A 21,944-nucleotide genomic window follows, 5' to 3' on the forward strand; every position below is an offset into this window, starting at 1 on the left:
TCAATGAAGAWTTGATTGATTGATTGATTGGATGTATGTACAGTACAACGAATGTAATGGTTTACTACTCATAAATATATTGGTGATCCTCCTCCGTCTCCTCAACGATTTGTTGCTGGTCTTCCAGGTCAACAGCAGAGTACTGAGAGTATTGTGAGCTACGCGAATGTCGAACTGATGTTGATGGGCTGCTGCTACTGTGATCGTATGTTGATTGATCGGAGGAGCAATGTTGTTGCTCACCATCCGAGATTGATTGATTCTGCATCATCACCTCGATGTGTACTGATATCTCCTCGAAGCATCCTTTACACAGTCGCACCTTCCTACCTGGCAGATACTGCGACAGATCAGTTATTGGACAACATTCAGTGCAATATATCTTTCCACACTTCCTACAATGATGCTATATGATGATGGTCATGATGATGTTAGGATCATGCCAGATCATCAGTCTTCTTCTCCCTTTATACATACCCTTCTCCGACGCATTGTGAAGCTGGCCGAGCATGTCATGCAATCCTTGACGAGTTGATCTTTGAGCCAAGTTGGATTGGGACCCTCTTGGTCCTTGGGCAGTGCCTCCAACTCCTGGAGTACCTCTCTTGGTGTGGTTGATCCTCTCTTCTCGTAGAGACTCTGACGCTGTTCTTGGTAGTTGATCTGGATCACATACTTGTTGATGACATCATTCAACTTCCTCATCCATGTCTGCTTCTCCGACTCTGATGGTGCGTTCAAGAAGTATGTCTTGGTGGGCTCGATGATCTGGAAGAGATGTCCAAACCTTGCCGTGCTTGGTATGTCCTTGACCCAACATTTCTCCAGGGGCAGCGTCTGCTTGTAACGATATTGGTTCTTACCCTCGCGTTGGCAATATATCAGGAGGTCGTTGAAGAGGAAGAAGTGGCGAGTGTTCACTACGCGGTTCGATATCTTCTTCAAGTCGCCCTCCATGCAGAACACTCTTGAAGGTTTGATAAACTCTCCTTCAAAGCCTATTAGGTTGTTCTGGATGTCCAACACCTTGTTCTTGATTTGGAATTGCTCCATTCGTTCCTCCAGCTTGACTGCCACTGCATTGATGTCCTTCAACGACTCTGTCAAATCATTATAATCAACATGATCTGAAGATGTCTCTGTCAACAATCTCTCCAACATCAATCTATATCTTGGTATTCTCTGTATTGGCATGATCAAATATCCAGACAAGTTGAGTCCCTTAGATGATGGCTTGGCAAGGCATTTCTGGAATAAGGATATAAGTTAGTATGGTTGATTGATGGGGGAGTGGATGGATGTATACATACCGCCAGGAATGATTTAAAGACAGAGTTTGACTTCTGTAGGCTATTGAGTAATACAATTGATTGATTGAATGAGTTGGCGTATATAGTATATGCATTTAAACATGGTGCCTGATCAAGATATGTTAGAATATGAGGATAAATATTGTTTGAAGGATTATGTGATACTTACAATTCCACGGAAGATATCTCCGATTCTTTGGGTATCAGACCAGTTATCAGCTATCCTAGATTGGAAGTCCACCAAGAATGTTTTGTGAAGGTTGAATATAAAGTCAATGTTTGAGAAGATCTGATTGATCTCATCAATAGATATAATCTTGTCCTTTGTAGTTGCCTTGTCTCGGAGTGGCAACAAATATATCTATATTAGTTTGTTTGATTGGTCAGTTTGATGAATGAGAATCACTAACACAACTTCCATTAGTGACAGTACATACAGTCATTATTCGGTTTAGGTTGTTGATGTACTTCTTCTCACTGGCCAATATCTCTTGTACTTGATAGTTTCGTTGTGACATTCCTTCCTCATGTGGATGTGATGTTGTGTTGGTAGACTCTGGTGCTGTGAATATATCTGGTTGGATACTTGGTGGAGCTGATATAATGATCTCTTCATCATCCTCGTCACTGCTGTCATCAGCATCCTTTAGTACATGTTTCAGGAATCTCTTTGCATTCATCGTTGAGCTTGCTGTCATAGACTTTGGTTTTGACAGTCCAATGAATCCTGCCCTTGGTATTGGTGATGACAAAGACCTCGTTATCTTCTCATTGATTGGACTAGTACAAGGACTACCTGCGGACTGTCCACTATCCTTCCTTGCAGGTACAAGTGGTCTCTTCTTGGGTTCAACGGTTGGTTGACCATCAATTGTTGTTCTTGGTGAGTTTGAATAGTTAGCCGAAGTCCTTGGCGATGACTCTGTTGAAGTGGTTGATGATCTTGGTGTATTGTTCATTGTCCTTGGTGTAGTTGTTACACTTGATGATAATGGTGTTGTTGATGATAGTAGTGATGGTGATGTTGAAGTGAGACTCGATGTGCTAGAGTTAAGTGGGGACCTGGCTGGAACTGGAGGTGGACTGACTGGAGGTGGTGTTGACATGTATCCAGATCTTGATAAAACACCACCTCCATTATTACTAGCTTTCCTTGGTGGAGGTGATAATGTCAGGTTGAATGGTATATCTGTCTGCTGTTGATGGATATAGGTTGGCTTTGCTGATTGTGGTGGAGGTGTTGGAGGACTTTTGCCACCTCCTGAGGCATTCAACTTTTGTTTCCTAATGTTTGCTGCGAAAGAACCTGCTGCGGCCAAATGATCCATTGGTGACATAGTCACTTCCTCATCCTCCAAGTTAAAGTTATCATTCTGAGTCACATCCTCTGTCGACGCTGTTAATAATGGTGATGATTTCCAATCCATCCTGTTACTAACTAACTATATAATACAATTAATAATAAATAATATATATAATTAATACAAATAAAAATAAATTTTATATGATGATAAGGTAGATTTAGAGTTGAGATTTGAGGAGGAGTCTAGGGTATCTATCTATCTATCTCTCTGTAATTGAACGAGGGTAAAGAGGTAGTTGTTAATTAATGTATTTAATTCGTCGTTAGTCATAGACAAAAGGGGGGATTGGGCCTTGAAGCCCCGCAAATTTAGGCCATGGTTGATTGGGGTCCATCCAATTGTTGTTGGTCTCCAAATTTGCAACCCCTTCTCACACACATTGGTGGGTACTTTGTAGACCTGACCTGTCATATGACGGGCTCGTCTATCATCAATTCAAATAAATCAATATGAATGATTGTGTTTGATCTCTATGTTTTATCTCTATTTATGTGTTTGTGTTGTGTGTTTATGTGTGTGTTTGATCAAATAATTACACACACTCACTCACAGATTGGATGATGATTGATTGTGATACATACTTGATCGAGTGTTGGTAAGTTAGTTCTAAAATAAGAGAATTAGTTAGATGATAAGACACTAATAAATTCATAATATAAACTAGTTTTACTAGTGCTCGCTAATGTGAGAGGACAGGAATTGAGAATCAATCATAATCAATCCAATCCATTCTATCCATCCATCCGAAATGTGGAGAATGTTATCGGTTTGAGTGTGTGTGTGTGTGTGTGTGTTGTCTAAAGAGTGAGTGAGTTGTTTGAAGTTGATTGATTGGTGGACTGATACTTGTCGACAGATGGAATTGATTGAATGTGGATTGATTGATTGATTGATTGATGTGGGGAGGTGGAGGGGAAGGGACTGATTGATTGAGTTATTGCCAGTGAGCAAAGGTCTCAAGAATGTACACCAACAGGATGGAGAGTGGATAGAGTGATAGGACCAAAGGTGCCAACATGAACCCTGTTTGATTGAAAGTAGATTGATTGAGATAATTAGTTAGTTAGTAAATGGGCTTATACTCGCGAGACGAGATATCGCCAACATACTCATGGTCTTGTTAAGGGCACCAATAGTTCCAACAACCATCGTGACGAATAGAATTGTGACAGTCTCTGCTGAGAACTCCCATGTCAAGTTCCTGAAGTACACAAGGGCAAAGAAGATCTAAGGTAGTGTGTAGAGAGGGTGTGTAAGACAGGTAAACTTGATCACATGGATTGATGGATGAGTGGATGAGTAACTTACACCAAGACACATTGTGTTGTTCATGGTTGCTGAACCGTAGAGAGCAGAGTAGGTGAGGGATGTGTTGGTCTTCTTCTTCTTGGAGGAGAAGATCAGCGAGGAGATGAGCTCAGAGGCATTGGAGCAGAAGGGTGTCACGATGAATGAAATGAAGAACAGCTTGATGTTGAGCTTGTTGCCAAAGTCTGTGATGACTCCAACCATGGGGTCACTGAACACTGACACCATCACACTGCCGACAGCCAGCCAGAAGGTGGCGCGAAGTGCAATCTTCTTTCTCTCGGCAGGTGTCAATGGTCCACTGCTCTCCTCTTCCTCGTCGTCGTCGTCCTTAGCAGCCGGCTTTTGAGACTTGTCATCGACCTGAATCGAAGCCTCATCGCGCTCGGTTGACTTGGCGTGTGCCTTGGACTTCCACTTCAAACCAATACCCTTGACATCGACGGGCAGGTGCTGGTGCTCTGGGGTCAGCAGGGCAGCTGTCTCTGAAATAGTGTGTGGGGCGGCGCTCGAGGATGACTGGCCAGCCTCGCTACCGGCACCGGTCGATGGGGATGATGCAGAGAAGGGACCACCGCGGCGCTTCATCAAGTTGTGGAGGAAGTGATGCATTGTCTGCTCGAGCATGTATCTCTTCTTGGCCTCAGCCATCTTCTTCTCTTGCAGCTTGGGCTGAACGACCTGGTAGACACTGTAGGAAACGAGCAGGATGATGCACACGATGAATCCAGTGAGAGCGAACCATTTCTCGACGCTCTGGCCCGATGCTGGGTCCTTGAGATAGGCAAAAGCCACACCCTGGACGATCAAGTAGCTGATGCTGGTGACCATCATGATCTTGGCGTTGAGGGGAGTGTCATCGTCGACTGAGGCACCAGTCTCGGTGAGCGACCATGAGGTGCAGACGCCGTCCACTGAGTGTCCATTGCGAATATCTGTGCGCGCCAGCAAGAGACTGGCAGACCAGGGGATGGTTAGCAACATGATTGTTGAGCCGGCTAGGGTTCCAATGCCCACACCCAGCTGGGTCTGTGGGTCGTTGCCAAAGGCACCACTGACAACGATGATCATGGCGTCGGGGAAGGCCGACAGGAAGGGCAGCAGCAGACCACCGATCAGACCAGGGTCGAGGATCTCGAGCAGCAGCTCAGAGCCATCCGAGATGAACTTGGCGCCAAAAGCCAAGATGACGCCGTAGAATGCCATGAGGATGATCATGCCCATCACGGTGCCACTGCAGGGCCAGATGGAGTTCATGCAAGAGGACTCGCAGCGACATGATTCGCCACTGCAGTAGCCATCAGAGCATTGTGGTAGATCGGCGATCGTAGTGTTGGTCAACAGACCAGTCAGACATAATGATTTGTCTGAACACCAGTATGATTGATCGATTGAAGCGCATGTATCACAATCAGTTGCATTGCTAACTATTATATAAGGTGCGTCTACATTTCCAATTGAATGATAAAGTGTTGTTGTTGCTGTTGCAGATGTTGCAATCAATAAAATGCTCATAATGAGCAATATTGATTTAATCATCATCGTCATATTTAATTATTAATAATTATATATATCTCTTATGTATGTGTGTAGGGTTGACGATAAATGATGAATGCTTGTAGGTGGTGTTCATGTCAACAACAACATGACCAATGGGTTGGCGCTTCATTAATGTGTTGGGTTAATGATTTTTTCAAAGGTTTGACAGTTGAGATCACAATAACACCATCAAAAAAAGGATATTATTGTGAAAGGGTTTCGCCCATTGTGGGTTTTTCAAGGTGGGCGACACAATTTGGTGATCGACCTCCAGATCAAACTTTCACTCTTGAACTACGTATTTTATTAATAATATAAAAGACAATGATCTATAAAGTTTTTAGATCTTGGAGGTATTTATATTCATTAATTCAAAAATCCATATCCAAGTTGAAAAATAATACAATACTAATAATATTAATAATAATGTATTTGTTGAATCAAGAGATTAATACTCAATTAAATGGACATCCAGTTCCAAAGGCTTTAGAACTTATATTAGAAAATGAATGGTCTCAAAATGTATCATCCTATAAATCATACTTTATGTTATTATCATTTCAACTACAATCAATAGGATCTTATTTTCATTATTTCTTTCATCATGACATTACAAATATTCAAACATTAATTGAAATGATAAAAGAATATTCTACTCAATTATTAAGTTTTAATCTTAAAATAATAGAATATCATAATATAATAGAGGAATATATTTTAAATCAATCAAATGAAAGACAAGATAAATTAAGATATTTATTACCTTTATTGTTGGTGGAATTCAACATGATTGATTTATTTAGAGATTTGATTGATTCTTCAAAGGAAGATGATGAAGACAAGATCAAAGAAGTCATGTCCAACTTGGACGAGATATATACAAATTATCAAGATGATGTTTTATACAATTTAGATGAAAGTTCAAAGTTACATAAGATACCAATACAACCTGAACTCAAAGAAAATAAGGGAGTTGTGTCGTATATTAGAGTTATGTCTCAAATAGTCATCAAAAGACTTCAAGATTTCATTAAATATATTGATTAGTTGGAAGAACTAACTGGATCTCAATCAACTTCAAGTGGACCCTCACAATAAATTATTATGACATTGTTTGTTTGAATTAAAAGTCAATCAACATGTGCACATGTCAATTATTGGGGCTTTTTGATCGAGTCTTTTTTGACATTCTCTTGTTTTTTTTTTGATGTTCAAAGTGTGGGTGAAGCCTCCTCATGAGCCCTTGAGGCCTTAATAAGATGGTGTGAAGAACAAAGACTTACTTAACTTAATACAACAAATAAGAATATGTCACAACAACAACAACTACAACAACAACAGTATGACTACAACATTGGACATGTGATTGTATATCTACCTCATGTACTATTAAGAGCAATCATTGATAGTCTTGAAGACAATATAGATAGGATATGCTTCAGTTTAGTATGTCGTAGATGGTATTTAGAACGCAATGGTTACTTGTTGTTCGATCCACGCTATATACCCTACTCCTACTATGTTGGCAACACATCAAATACAAAGATACGCAACATTATGCCATCCTACAGGGAGATTGTCATCAACTCACTACTACACAAGACCAAATGCAATTTGATGTATTGTACCACTCCCTCGGAGATTGGTACTTACAGTTGGTTGCCCTATGACTATCTTCAAACATTAGGTATAGTAATGATGGGAAGGACTTCCACTCAAGCTCACTCACTCACTCACATACTCACATTACAATCACACTCTGATCAGACCTACCTGTACCCGACAATGTACACCAGGTCCAGTTCACAGAATCATTCAATCAACCGTTGGAATCATTACCAAGTTTGGCCAAACCTAATGTTAAATGGATAAGGACATCAAGGGACTTTAATCAACCTATTAGGCCAGGATCAATCCCACCCAATATTGAGAAGTTGGAGTTTGGCGTCACTTTTAGTCAACCAATACAGCCAGGCGATCTACCCAGCACTCTAAAGGACCTCTGGTTGGGCATGGAGTTTGACAAGAACTTCTCAGGGCCTGGGGCTTTGCCGCCATCTCTCACAAAGCTGGCACTATCATTCCATCACTACCAGAACTTCCAGCCTGGTGTGCTTCCACAGTCGCTCACCAAGTTGGAGAACCTGGCCGTCACATCCATCCACTTGCTGCCCCCAACCGTCACACATCTTCGATTGCTGTTTGGCTATGGCATGCACTTGATCCCTGGATCTATCCCACACACAGTCACAACATTGGACTTGGACAACTTTAACGAGAGGCTGGTCGGTGGGATGATCCCACCAAGCGTCACCAACCTCAAGTTCAGTCGATACAATCAACCGATCGATGTCGGTGTCATCCCAGAGTCGGTAGTCACCCTCGATCTGGGCGGCAACTACAATCAACTGGTCGAGCGATACTGTCTGCCAGAGTCGCTCACCAACCTTCGTCTGAGCACATGTTTCGACAAGAAGATACAGCCGGGTTCATTCCCGGATGGTCTCAAGAAGTTGCAGTTTGGCACACTATTCGATCAAGACCTAGAGCCAGGCGTGCTGCCGGAGGGTCTCGAAGAACTACGTCTGGGCGACATGATGAACAGATTACCAAAGCCTGGCGCGTGGCCTACTGGGCTCACCACACTATACATTGGCAATCAGTTCACTGTGCGCATATTGGAGTTGTTACCGCCATCATTAAGATATCTTGAATGTTACAGTTTTCAATTCTTCAAGAATAATCCATTCAATGAGCTACCAATGTCGATCACGAGCATCACCAAGTCGGACTTGTACCAACTACACTGTAGGCGTGTGGGTCTCGATCACTGGCTGGTCGTCAACTCAAAGATGGTATCATCATTTATAACATCGGATAACATGCTTGAGAGATTGACCAGATTGAGTAAGCTTTAAAGATGGGAAATGGGCATCATAATAATAAATATTTATTTATTTGGAATTGAGCCCATGATCGATCGATCGTGGACAATCCTCAACAACCCCACCTTCACCCGAGTCAAGTACATTTAGCTTCACTCATTCACTCATTCAATTATCTCTTTGTACTACTTATACATAACTATGTCCTCATCAACAGAGTCTACAGTTACACCTGTCGGTGCAGAACAGCCACAACAGCAACAGCAACAGCAACAGCAACAACCACAACAAGAACAACAACAGAATGTAGTATTGTCTTCAGTGATATATGGAGTTGGAAGAGTGTATGCTGGCGCTGTATATGTTGGTGAGACTTTAGCAGACCTATTCGGATTGACAGAGTCAAAGTATCAATTCCATTTAGATGAACATAACATGAAGCAAGAAGAGGTAATCAATCATCACGATCATTCACTCACTCAGCCAACTCTCAATGTTCATCATCTAACTCTCATACAATCAATCAATGATTTATAGAAAAAGAAGAAGATGGAGAGAGAAGGTATAGAGATAAGTAAACTAGAGTCTGGCGAAAGTACTAGCAAAGGCAACGATAACAACAGTCATGTCGAAGGTTGATCGAACAATCTGTCAATCACTCAAACATTGTACATTCATTCTTAATAATAATATAAACATCACAGGGATGGCTTGCAGTTAATGGCCATCCACATTGTTAATGATATCTGGAATGTCAATGCTTTAATGGAAGAAGTATTTACTCTCTCGCACCTTGCTCAGGTCCAACTGACCGCGCTTAGGCAGTGGAGGGATCTTGACGGTTGGATAACGATGGATGAACCACTCGCGCAGACGCTCCAGAAGTGGCTGGGAATGCAGCTCGACAAACTGGTGACGAAGCAGAGCGTTCATTTGATCGATGGTACAGGCGTGCGTCCAGAAAGAGTCATGTACAGAGGCAAAGGTAATGTTGCGCTTGTCGCATTGAATCGCAGTGAGGAACATGTGAGTCGAATCGAGTGAATGGATAAAGTTGGGAGGGAAAGCTGAACGCTGCTTGCGCGAGTCCACTGGCAAACTGTCGTCATCGTCAGTCATCTGGAAGTCGAGCACCAGCGTACGCACACGCTGCTTGCCACCCTTGCGGTAGGGCTGCACGACTGGCAGGCCCAGTGGGGTGTACCATGAGACGCACTCTCCAGTATCACGCGAGATGGTTCCGGCGCACTGTGCCAGCCATGACATAATGGAACGAGCACCAAGGAACATTTGGTCCAGTGATTTGAATGTCAGCTTGGCAATGTAGGATGATGCGGCGAAGGCGACGTCATCGGTCAGATTGTACTTGTCCGCAAGTGCATTCTCGATCTGTTGTCTGGCGCCAACGTATGTGACACCGTACACACTGGTCATGACAGTCTGCTTGATGATCTTACGCTCGATCTTGCCATCGAGAATCAGTGCCAACTTGTTTCCAGTCAGCGCGTCGTCATGTACAAGTTTGGATACCATCACAGCCACACCACTGTATACATCCTGGGGCTTGGGCGACGGCAGCAGGTTCACCTTTAGACCACCCATCTCGTCTCCACCGAGTGCAGCATAATGCTGAAGGCCATTGCAAGTGCCATCCTGATGGATGGGCAGCGAGCTCAGGAACTCCTCGGGCTTGGGGCTACGCAAGGCGTCGGTCAGTTCGATACACGCGGCAAGTGTCTGCCATGGACTGTCGGCCTTGAGCCACCATTTGCGACCCTTTAGAGGGTTGTCGGCAGAGTCGAATATGTCGTCCATGTGCTCCTCGGTGAAGGCAATACGGTCCTCAAACGACACCTTGTCTACACCGTACACATTGGCTACCTGAACGCGGAGCCACTGCAGACCACGCGCGCCCAGCGGCTTGGCTTCGGCGAAGCGCAGCATCGAACGACAGAGGTCTGAACCCATATGATTGAGATGTGGAGGGATGGGGTAGGAACGACCACGGAAGTCGATGTTGTGGGGGAAGTAGAACTTGTAGTCATGCAACTGCTTTGCCACGTTGAGTTTGTACACGGTGTCGCAACGCAGTGAGTGGAGGTTGGCATTGAGCGTCTTGATCTTCTTGACATTCTTGCTGTGCTGTTTCTTCATCTCGAGGTCTGTTGTAAGCTTCTCTGGGTCGGCCGCCACTGGCTGCTCAAAGTTGAAACGACTTGGCAACTCGGCGATTCCGCCGCCTGCCTCCCATGCCTCGACAATCACGTCCACAACCTTCTTGTTGGTCTTCCATGGCAATGATCCAAGAATATTCAATCCTTCATATATGTTTGAAATGTCCACTTGGTATAATGATGTTCTTTGTGTCTGTGATCTGTTGTTGAGTGGCGACAACGTGTGGCGTCAGGAGAATGATCATGTCATGGTAGTGATTGGGAAATGGATACTTACATGGCTCTCATGATGAAGTTTGGATAGGACATGTAACAACCTTCGTGGGGATTCACCCATGGCTGTGGTCTGGTGACCATTGGCAGTAGACGTGCGTTCATAGCCTCGCGCAGGAAGTGACCCTCGTCAATCATCTCGAATATGCTCTCGTGGCACTTGACCACGTACACCTTGCGACCATTCTCATAAGTCTGATCGCGGTAGAATGCCGGCACGAGATCGCCCTTCACATCGCTGTCGCTGTACTTGTTGACCTGACATGTGTCCATGACGATCTTGAGCATGAAGTTGCCAAGCTGTGTGACGATCTTGGTCTCGCTGGCCAGATTGTGATAGCGCTTGCGCATCTCGTTCTGCACGCGGTTCACCGACAGCACCAGTCCGTTGTATGGTTTGGTGATGTGCTTGTAGAGCTTGCGGTCGTGCTCCTTGATCACGGCCAATTGGTACTCGGCCAGCAATGCCTCGCCAATCGACTCGATCACTGCGTTGAATGTGGCGCCCTTCATGGGGTCGATTAGCAGCGCCGACATGAGCTGGTTGAGCGAGATCAGCGCCACCTTGTTGTGGGGCAGCGAGTCGAGCACGAGACGCGCCGAGGGCAGCACCTCGAATATCTTGTCCAGGTTGTCGTCGCGGGTCTTCATGTCGATGAGCAACTCCTCGGACTCGCTCTTGCGCATTCTGTCCAGCTCTATCTTGGTCTTGTCAATCAGAGGCGTGTAGAACTGGTACATCACGTCCTTGATGGGTTTCATGCCAGACGCGCGATTGATCAGCGACGTGTCGTTGACCAGCGAGCGGTAGTTGTTGCGTGCTGTCTCTGTGGCCTGCAGCTCAAACTCGGTCTGCACCTTGACGAGGTCGGCCAAGTTCTCGGCGGACTCCTCAGAGACAGAGGCATCGGCGCGCATGATCTCCTCTAGACGCGACAACTCTTCGGTCAGGTCGAACATTGGCTCGAGCTCATCAACGCGTTCCAATTCGGTGGGGTCATTGAATGGGTCGAGATCGGCGAATCGCGAAGTAGTCTCTTCCTCCTCGCCCGACATTGTCTTTATCAACTTGCGCATACTATCCAACAACTCTTTGTCCTCATCTGTCTGCTTGTAATTCTTTAACTCGTCCATTGTTAAAGATGGTTGTTGTTCTTCATCTTCAATGTTGTTGATGTTGGCTATATTGTTGTCATTGAAGTTGGCAATGTCGTCTATATTACTTGATGTTGTGGCAGTTGATGTTGTGCGACTCGCGTCTACACTTTGTTGTTTTGGTCCTCTTCTACGTCTTGTCTTTGTTGGTGCGATGTTGGTGGGGGTATCATCAGTCGTAGTCGTCGTCACATCATTAGCGGTCGAGGAGGTATAATATCTAATGAATGTTGATGATGTTGTATTTATATTATTATTACTACTAATACTTGTTATCTTGTTAACAAGTGATGATGATGAATGTTGTAACGGAGTATGATTGAGTGATTGTTTGATTGACTGTGTGAAAGTGAATGGTGAATGAGGAGTCTTTAACGATGTACACAATGTTCTAATGCACTGTCTAGAGTGCGCTTGTAACATAGATGCCATATCTATGTGTGTACCTCTATATATATATCTATCTATCAATACTGCAATGAATGAATGAATGAAAGAGTACACGTAATAACACTCTATGCACTTTAGTAAAATGACGAGTTTTTGTCGTTCGTTTTTTTGTTTGTTTTGCAATCTTTTAAGTTATTTTGCAAAATAAGATGTGGGTATCTATCTATCCTAAATGATTGTGTGGGACTATCCCTATCACAACCATTCATCTCTGCCATCACAACAACAACTACAACATATCTTTATCCGTCTGTTTCAACACACACTTACACATAAACATTAATATATCTACAGATGTTCAATGAATGATCAGCGAGTGATCCCAAATCAATCTGTGATTTAGTCTGATCGGATCACCCCCTCATTCTCAACCAAACCATCACTACCAAAACACACACTTACATGTGTTAAGTGTTAATTAATTAATTCAACACATCAAAAGGGTGTTGGTTAAGTTGATTGAGTAGGGGTATTCTATCACACATTCACACAGAGTACGAGGCTAAAGAGGGCTCTTATTACCATGGCACACCAATCTATCTCCTTCATCCATGACACACACACACTGTTTAACAATGGAAGGTGGAGTGTGTGTTGATGACATGACTGGGTGATTGATTAGAGTCAACGAATCAATCAACACTTACACACACATCCCTCAACATAAATAACAACCAGGTGATGTGTAATAATGGGGTTTGTGTGCCTGCCTCCTATCGATGAACCATGATTGTGGTCTCCAACATACATCATACATTGGATTGATTGATTGATTGATAGATTGATCAACGTCATCTTACTACAAAACTCCACTTACAAATATTACTACTACATTCCTATAACTTATAACTCTCCATCCACAAGGATATTCCAACTTTTTCCATCTTCCTCCAACTTCCAACTTTTGCAAAACATGATTGAAGACAGTCTTCATAATCACCAACATCATCAATCAGCAGGAGATGTACAAATATTGAATCCAATAACAACAACAACAACAACAACATGTGATCTAAGGACAATAGAGTCGCGACAACACTATCAAGTCGATGATGCTTCCAGATATGCCAACAATGAACAAGATACCGTTCAAACTATTTTGGTCAACTTGAAGTCCTTCTTGACCTCTCTGGAATCACTATCCAATCAGCTTACAATGGCACGTCCAATCGATATCCGACACACAACAACCTTGCCAATACCACTACCAACACAAGCATCACAACCAGCATCATCAGATTGCTCAACATATGCATCGATACAATCATGTCTCGACAGGGCATTCATCGTATTCACACAACTCTCAAATGAGCTAAACACTCAACTATCTTCACGCAACCGGATCATCAACAACACATTCATATCACCAGATCCAGTGGCCTCAACATCCAGGTCATCAAACAGTACCGGCCAATCCAACACCATCAACTTCACATCAAACATCGACAGGCTACTCACCACACTCAAGATGCCAACAAAGGCCGATGCACTCCTTCCAGACCTCCCAGTCCCAGCCCCTTTCCTCGCCCCAGTCCCAGTCCCACTCCAAGATATAACAATGCCAGCACTGAAGCCACAGTCCATCGGACAACAACGCAGTAGACTGAAGATTCCAGCACAGCTATCTGGCGCATCATCACTCATACTTACAGAGTCTGACATGTCTGAGGGACCATCACCGATCACACCACTAATGGCTGGGCTGTCCACATCGCGTTTGTCTAACAACAACAACACCGGGTTACGCTCTTGGCTAGAGGATGAGAAAACCCCTGCAGCAGCCGCAGCCGCCCAGCCACCAAAGAAGGAGATGTCAATCATGCCCTCGTTGAATGAAGAGGAGGAGGAGGAGGGATTGGAGAGCGAGTCAGGCTTGATGCCATCAATCATCATTGAACCGAACGATTCATCGTCCAATGCATTCATGCCCTCGTCTCCACCCATGTCTCCATCACCCATGCAAGCACTGGCAACGAGTGAGCGTCAATGTCACTTGGACCCTGACCTCATGGATATTGGCTGCGGCGACGACGACGACTTTGAAAAGATAAGCTTCTCACGGCTCGAGAGGTCGATGACCGAGATCGCCGTCACTCGAATCCGCACAAACATGACAGACGATGCACTGCAACGACGAACTCAAAAGAGTGCTGCCATGCTATCGTTCATCCTCCAGGATCAGGCTGGAGGCCATACTCACACGGGTGCCCAGTCCCAATGTGCTGGCGATGCTCAGCATCCTGCCTCACCCATTGAGACCTACCTGCCTATTGAAGAGGAGGACCTGTCTCATATGTATAGTGTGTACAAGGTGTCAACACAGAGCCGTGACAACAACAATAACAATGCCACGGCCACAGGAGGAGGAGGAGGTGGTAGTGCTGCGGCCAACCCATTGGGATCATCGGCGACAGGTGCACGATTACAACGCGCGCCATCATCTGGAAACGCACCCGCCAAGCAGACACAAGCAGGAGGCGGAGGTCTTGCCAACAATAATTTGCCCAGATTGGTGACCTTTGCCAAGCCCGACCCTCTGGCGCTGCCAACCACCCAGTTCCAATTCGTCAAGGAGCGTGTCCCACGTCGCTGGCCAATGCTTGATGACCTTGATCTCACTGACTTGGATGACCTGGACGAGACCAGCACGTCCGACCCAGATACAGACACAATGTTCGAAGTGGACGCAGCTGTGGCCGCCATCCTGGACAATCCACCACCAGTGCCACCCACGACCACCACCCCGTCCACAATCGTCAACAAGAACATTCACAATCTATCTATCAACACTGACCTGCTCAAGTCACCCGTGGCGTCCAAGCAGGTATCACCACGTTACTCTACCAACTCCCCGCGCATGTTCACACCAGTACGCTCATCACAACGACGCGCGCAGTCCATGAGCGGTCACTACAACTCTCTGCCATGGGTCGGCGCCAAACAGATACAACTGTGCGTGTTTGTGCCCACTCAACCACAGTCCATGGTTGAGCTGGCCGTGGACGAGGATGCCACCGTAGACAAAGTGGTCACCGATGTGCTCGAGCTATGCCATCGCGAGAAACGCAAGATCCTATCGTACAGCACAGAGATGTTGTCTCCCGTGTCTCCAGCGCCAGTCTCGTTCAGCAGCGGCGGTGGCTCAAGTGGCGGCAACTCGCGAAGTGGTCCACACTGCAACAACAACAACAACAATGTAGCCACCACTGCCACACCAGTCATGACGCCATCTGCAGAGACTGTACCACAAAGCCCAAGTCTCAACAATGACAACGAGCTATCCTTTGGCTTCCTTACCGTACTCAATGCCAAGTACTACTCGCTACGCCAGTGTAACGACTATGGCGAGATTGACAACGACATTGCCACACTTGATCGGACCACCGAGATGCGCAAGATCAAATGCTCAACCTTTGCCCTCACTCAGAACCTCAACTACACAAACATTGGTAAGTTCATGGCAACAAGCCCATTGAGTGATTGGAATCATTCCACTAACACACATACAGATCAATCAATGCCCCCGACTATATTTAGAGTACACATTGTGGCCTCGGGACCACTGACACATATTGGGGAGAAGAAGACACCTAACAGCAAGCCAGGTGGCAAGGACTCGATTGCAGTGCCTTACAATCCAAAGGCATCACTTACATCGATCAAGTCATTGGTGTGTCGCAAGGAGAAGGTGTCTGAAGATCTCTGTGTATTCATGTTGATGAACAATGAGATTGTTAATGACGAATCCATCACACTTGAGGAGTTGGGTGTAGGAGACATCAAACTGATACACAACCAAGTTAGTAAAGTTATCCTGATTGGTCAATCATTCACTCGCTCAATCACTCACTCAATCAATCAATCACTAGAATCAAGTATACCAAAGTCAGCATCAGTGGTGGCAGAGTCTGGAAATGCCCCAAGGGCCATCACCAAGTTACTTGGACCAATGTTCTTCTTCACGCCAGACACTGCTGGTGAGTTCAAGGTATGTATATCCAACGATCAGATATATGATCAAGATATACACTCACACCACACACTCGACCAATCAATCAATGTAGCAATATCATGTTGTCAAAGTTAACAAGTTTGGAATATCAACGAATAGGATTATGGGCATTGATCAGGATAGGATAATACATTCGATTGTTTCTGAGCCCAGTGGTAATGGTGGACAATCTGGTAATAGTAGTAGTCTTACACCAAAGAAGACATTGAGACGAAGGACATTCAGTTCATCACGACTCAAGACTCCTATACAACCGATGAAGGATATTATACAGGTTGGAACCAACTCGAACAAACCCAATAGTTTCTACATCAAGTTTAAGGATGGCAAGATGTCCGAGTTCTACTCACATGACTCTGAGGAGATAGTGGCCAAGATACAATTCATCATCAAGGAGAACCGTAACAAGATCAAGAATGAAGAGTACTAATTTGGAATGGAAAGTCGCGCGCCAATCCATTCAAACTTTTTGTTCAAATAATATAATATATAAAAAATAATTTACACAACAATGATGATGATGATGATCATTGGGCTGCTCCACAAAACTACAATCTCCCAATGCATCTCAGTTCCAGGCCCAAGTCGACATGATGCCAGGTGATCTTGGAAATAGGTACATGAGTGTTGGCAATCAATCTCAACCAATTATTGCATTGTAATTACATACTACACAGCCCGATCACAGGATATTGGGGTTAACCATTCAGTCTTGAAAAGGCTGTTTAGAACAACACGTTTGAACCAACATGGCACCTCACTTCTGATCACTCACTCACTATTACTGACAATCACACACACTGGAAACAAACACACTCACTCTACATCACATGATCATAAGACAAAAATAGAGGCACTACCACTAATTCGGCCTTGTGGATGTGTGACAATGACAATAGCCTGTTGATGGATGAGATAGGCCTAAGATGGTGGTCAACAATGTAATATCATTCGTTAAGATGTAACGGTAACCGTCAATTTGAACAAGGTGGAGGTTGTGTAGCGCATCATTGAATTAGTGATTGAGCAAGTGATTGAGTGATGAGTTACAAACGACTGATCAGGTACTTAAGTCAATACATGTAGTTGTTGACTATTCAGATCAATCAATCAATCAATTATCTGTATTACTATTATTAATATTATTTATTATTTATTTATTTGTTGTTGTATTTGTAAATACATTCATTAAAAAATGAAGCAACCAATCAATCAATCAAACATTATCAATATACTACTTTGTATCATATTGTTACAACATGTCGCCAATGCCTTTGCCCCATGCTCCAAGAACGATGATAAAGACCCCCAACAGAACTGTGACATAACATATTATGACACACCAGATGCCGGTGCCTGTAATTATGGTCCATTATTTGGTGATACTGGACCCAAGACCAACAATATAGTTGCCATAAATACCGCCTACTTCAAAGATGCCCAAGCCTGTGGATCATGTTATAAAGTGACCGGCCCATCAGGCACCATCACAGTGATAGCTACAGATGAGTGCCCAGCCAAGGACAACGTACAATGGTGCTCTGGACCCAACATCCACTTTGATCTCAACAAACCAGCTTTTGATGAGATTGGTGAGATTGTCAAGGGTTTCTACCTTGGACTGAACTTTACGATGGTACCTTGTGACTTTGGTGGCAACCTCAAGATCAAGGTCAAAGCTGGATCAATGCCAGGATGGGCTCAATACCTAGTTTATAATCATCGTGTTCCTGTCAAGTCTTTGGCAATCAAGGTTGGAGGCAGTATGGGATATGTTGATCTACCACGTGAGCGTTACAACTACTTCACATCAACAATCAATACTCCAGGCAACTTCACATTACGTATAACATCAATCTTTGACGAGGTCATTGAGTATCCAATCAACAAGGTATCTGGTGGATCCTCCTATGACACCAACGATCAATTCAATGTCTGGGGTGATATTGGATGTGTCCTGCCATCATCTGCACCATCTATCTTTGCAACACCCACTTTGGCTACCCTTATGATACTCCTGTTAATCAATCAATTAATAATATTAATAATATAATTTCATCTAACTAATTTATTTAAATAAAACTAAACTTTGAACCAAGCAACAATGTCCTAAGATTGATCAAGGATACATAAAGAATATGAATAATAATAATAATGATATGAATGATACTATTGAGAATACTACTGTTAAGATGAATCCGATTGCAGTTTGTTTAAAGTCGTCTAATGCCACAGTCTCAGGATGCCTAGTTCTGTAATAACATGTGATCGAAGTCCTACTCTGACATATCTCCTCTCCTAATGTTGGATCTGTTGCCCAATATGAATTATCTATCTGTGAATTTGTGTAATTCTTTCCTTCATACTCGAGATCAAAGGTGAACAGACACATGTAGCACTCGAAATATACTCTAATTGGTCTACTATCACTGAATATGGGGAAGCGTGATGATTGGCGAGGACCTGGTCCTCCACATACACTTTCAACTACTTTGTAATTTGCAATTAAACATTTAGTTGTCACTGTTTCATTCTCTTCATTACAATATAGAACTATTCCAGTGATCAGTATACCTAATGAAATAATAGTAAATACCAAAATAATATTAAATATTGTTTTAGACCTTGTCATTATTATTTGTTGTGATTGTTTGAATTAAATATATACAGTTATTATTTTTTATTATTAATTCTACTTTAGAAGTAAGGACCAATCCAATCAAATCCAATCCAATCCAATCAAACTGATATTCAAATTAAGGAATGTTGTTTTTTGTTTATTTTTAATTTAATTTTAATTTCACACAACAATTGAAACGAACGACACAAACTTTGAAAGACGTGTCGTTTTTTGATCTCTCAATGAACGTTCTTTATTGTCTCTATCACATATCACAGAAGTAATTTATAACTTTATTACTTAAACATACACTCACCTCACTACATACACCACATATACACAATGGTCGGAACAACAGTCACTACTACTCCAGCAACCATCGAGCAATGCATCCCATTTGTAAGTATCAAGCGAATGATCGAATGATTGAAAGAAAGAATGATTGAATGACCATTGATTGATACTGACATGTTACGTGCTTACTTTATTGAATGAAATAGATGGTCAAGGCATTGACTGAGCTCAAGAAGTTCTCACAGAAGAAGAATGATACAGCACTGTTTGATAGCGATGTCAGCTCTGTTCAGTTGAGCTTCCTCCCAGCCAAAGCATACCACCTCGACTCCACTAAGCCTTTGGTCGTGTATGTCATCAATGAATGAACGAATGAGTGATTGAACATCATTGCTAACATCATGATACCATAACATATCTAGCACTCTTCCACATGCATCAGAGTCAAAGGTTGACATCTGTGTCTTTGTCCCAGTTGCAAACAAGGAGGCCATCGAGCAGAAGCTCGCCGCCGCCAACATCACCGCCAAGGTGTTGACCATCAACGAGATCTTCTCAGAGTACCGTCAGTTTGTTGACAAGCGCAAGCTCAGAGACTCATACGACCTCTTTGTTGCACACAGCTCACTCTACAACGTCCTCCACAAGGGACTTGGCAAAGTATTCTTTGGATCTAGAGCAAAGTATGTTAATCCATTCGAAGGCGATTATTCATGGAATCATAACTAATCATTCAATCAATCATTCAATCACCAATCATCCATCTGGTCACTCAATCAATCAATTCMAATCAATCCAGGACACCTTTGGTTATGGATCTCACCATGGACTCGACTATTGCAAAGTTAAAGAATGCCAACAGGATCTCTCAGATCAAGTTGCTCGGCAAAGAGGGCTTCACTGCTCACGTCGGTGATATCTCACTGAGCCCAGCTAATCTCAAGGCCAACGCTGAGTTTGTTCTCAAGACCGTCGTATCACACTACGCCGACAACATCAACAGTTTCAGATCGATTGGTGTCAAGACCCAAGAGTCACCCAACTTGCCAATCTTTAGCCAATTGAAGGCTGACCAGACAATGAAGGAGGCTAGCGAGGAGGAGGTCGAGGAGGAGGGGGAGGTTGAGGAACCAATCATCACAGAGGAGCAGCCAAAGAAGAAGCTGAAGGCTACCACCCCAGTCAAGGGCAAGAAGGCTGTTGAGGAGCCAGCTGCTGTTGAGCCACCAAAGCCAACTACCCCAATCATCAAGAAGAAGGCTGCTGCTACTGCCGCTGCTGTTTCCACCCCAAAGGAGACTACCCCAAAGGCTGTCGAGGCTCCAAAGGAAGCCACACCAAAGAAGTCTGCTCAGACTCCAAAGAAGGGTGCTGCTCCAGTTGAGGAGAAGGTCGTTGAGGCTCCAAAGGAAGCCACCCCAAAGAAGGGTGCTAAGAAGGCTGCTGCCGCTGCTGCCCCAGTTGAGGAGAAGGTTGAGGCTCCAAAGGAAGCCATCACAAAGAAGGCTGCTCAGACACCAAAGAAGGGTGCTGCTGCTGCTGAGAAGGTTGTTGAGGCCCCAAAGGAGGCTTCACCAAAGAAGCCTGCTGCTGCCAAGAAGGCTGCCCCAGTAGCTGCTGTTGTTGCCCCAGTCGTGGAGGCACCAGCACCAGCCAAGAAGGCTGCTGCCGGAAAGAAGGTTGCCACCGCTGCTGTTGAGACTGCTGAGCAAGTCGCCTCCCCAGCTGCCCCAGCCAAGAAGGCTGTTGTTAAGAAGGCTGTCGCTCCAGCTGCCGCCGAGACCACCACCACCACCGTTACATCCACCAAGAAATCAACTCCAACCACCACTACTACCGATTCAAAGGCAGCTCCAAAGAAGGCTTCTGTCGCCGCTGCTCCAGCCAAAGCTGCCGGAGGTGTCAAGAGAAAGCTCTAAATAATAATAATAATTATAAACATTGCGTAACTTAATCATTTGTTTGTTTCGTTGACTGGTTGCCTTACTGCGGGAGGGTCGTCAACATTGATACCATTTATTGTCGCTTTGATGAACCATCACCAATGCCAAGCATGACTTGTTGTTGTGTTGGCTGCCACAGCCAGTGTGTGATTGATATATAAATTGAATGAATGGAGGATGAGAAGGGGAGGGGACTGATTGGAAGCGGAGCAGAACTGAACTGTCAATCGATGTCAAAGTCGAGGTGATAATACTGAGGAGATACTGAATACTGAATGAATGAATGGACCTGGAGGAGAAAGAAGAGAAAGAGACGATGAAAGGAGGGAGGAGGGTATGGTGGATTAATGAAGAGTAGGGGGAGGAGGAGCTGAGAAGAAGAGCCAAGGAGGGAAGATGTAGGTAGGATATGAAGAGGGGAATAGGGGAGAAGAAGACAGAAGACAAGGCACACCATGGTTTGATTGATTGATTGAGCTAGACAAGACAAGATACATAAATAACTTACCATTTATACTATACAATGTGCTGGCGATGTGAGTGTCCATCAGCGGTAGTCCATCCATCCAAACATGAATCCAACGATCGTGCAATTGTTAACCAGTGATGATGATGAT

At 44.1% G+C, this 21,944-nt stretch overlaps 8 protein-coding genes across 8 annotated transcripts; 5 read left to right on the top strand and 3 right to left on the bottom strand.

The window, feature by feature from the left end:
* Positions 1–64: 64 nt before the first annotated feature.
* On the bottom strand, positions 65–2,737 carry SAMD00019534_073220 (hypothetical protein; the record flags this gene model as incomplete). The annotated part of the gene is made up of 5 exons (XM_012897729.1): positions 65–406; positions 478–1,248; positions 1,311–1,418; positions 1,480–1,671; positions 1,748–2,737. The coding sequence occupies 5 exons, from the start codon at positions 2,735–2,737 to the stop codon at positions 65–67; spliced, it is 2,403 nt and encodes an 800-aa protein (XP_012753183.1).
* An 871-nt stretch (positions 2,738–3,608) lies between these two features.
* SAMD00019534_073230 (hypothetical protein) lies at positions 3,609–5,383 on the bottom strand (the record flags this gene model as incomplete). Its single annotated transcript, XM_012897730.1, has 4 exons — positions 3,609–3,697; positions 3,784–3,901; positions 3,983–4,414; positions 4,454–5,383. Coding segments are annotated over 4 exons (1,569 nt in total), but the record flags the coding sequence as incomplete, so codon positions are not given.
* Positions 5,384–6,829: 1,446 nt separating this feature from the next.
* Positions 6,830–8,439, top strand: SAMD00019534_073240 (hypothetical protein; the record flags this gene model as incomplete). Its single annotated transcript, XM_012897731.1, has 3 exons — positions 6,830–6,967; positions 7,067–7,208; positions 7,289–8,439. The coding sequence occupies 3 exons, from the start codon at positions 6,830–6,832 to the stop codon at positions 8,437–8,439; spliced, it is 1,431 nt and encodes a 476-aa protein (XP_012753185.1).
* Positions 8,440–8,607: 168 nt separating this feature from the next.
* On the top strand, positions 8,608–9,045 carry SAMD00019534_073250 (hypothetical protein; the record flags this gene model as incomplete). Its single annotated transcript, XM_012897732.1, has 2 exons — positions 8,608–8,856; positions 8,944–9,045. 2 exons carry the CDS (start codon positions 8,608–8,610, stop codon positions 9,043–9,045), a joined length of 351 nt encoding a protein of 116 aa, XP_012753186.1.
* Positions 9,046–9,168: 123 nt separating this feature from the next.
* On the bottom strand, positions 9,169–11,987 carry SAMD00019534_073260 (hypothetical protein; the record flags this gene model as incomplete). The annotated part of the gene is made up of 2 exons (XM_012897733.1): positions 9,169–10,780; positions 10,858–11,987. The coding sequence occupies 2 exons, from the start codon at positions 11,985–11,987 to the stop codon at positions 9,169–9,171; spliced, it is 2,742 nt and encodes a 913-aa protein (XP_012753187.1).
* Positions 11,988–13,614: 1,627 nt separating this feature from the next.
* On the top strand, positions 13,615–16,900 carry SAMD00019534_073270 (hypothetical protein; the record flags this gene model as incomplete). Its single annotated transcript, XM_012897734.1, has 4 exons — positions 13,615–15,907; positions 15,968–16,261; positions 16,328–16,446; positions 16,523–16,900. 4 exons carry the CDS (start codon positions 13,615–13,617, stop codon positions 16,898–16,900), a joined length of 3,084 nt encoding a protein of 1,027 aa, XP_012753188.1.
* A 765-nt stretch (positions 16,901–17,665) lies between these two features.
* SAMD00019534_073280 (hypothetical protein) lies at positions 17,666–18,523 on the top strand (the record flags this gene model as incomplete). The annotated part of the gene is made up of 2 exons (XM_012897735.1): positions 17,666–18,233; positions 18,300–18,523. 2 exons carry the CDS (start codon positions 17,666–17,668, stop codon positions 18,521–18,523), a joined length of 792 nt encoding a protein of 263 aa, XP_012753189.1.
* A 909-nt stretch (positions 18,524–19,432) lies between these two features.
* SAMD00019534_073290 (hypothetical protein) lies at positions 19,433–21,303 on the top strand (the record flags this gene model as incomplete). The annotated part of the gene is made up of 4 exons (XM_012897736.1): positions 19,433–19,489; positions 19,591–19,733; positions 19,807–20,067; positions 20,184–21,303. The coding sequence occupies 4 exons, from the start codon at positions 19,433–19,435 to the stop codon at positions 21,301–21,303; spliced, it is 1,581 nt and encodes a 526-aa protein (XP_012753190.1).
* Between the last annotated feature and the right edge of the window lie 641 nt (positions 21,304–21,944).

Source organism: Acytostelium subglobosum (assembly GCF_000787575.1).
Source record: "Acytostelium subglobosum LB1 DNA, scaffold: scaffold14, whole genome shotgun sequence".
Classification (NCBI taxonomy): Eukaryota; Evosea; class Eumycetozoa; order Acytosteliales; family Acytosteliaceae; genus Acytostelium; species Acytostelium subglobosum.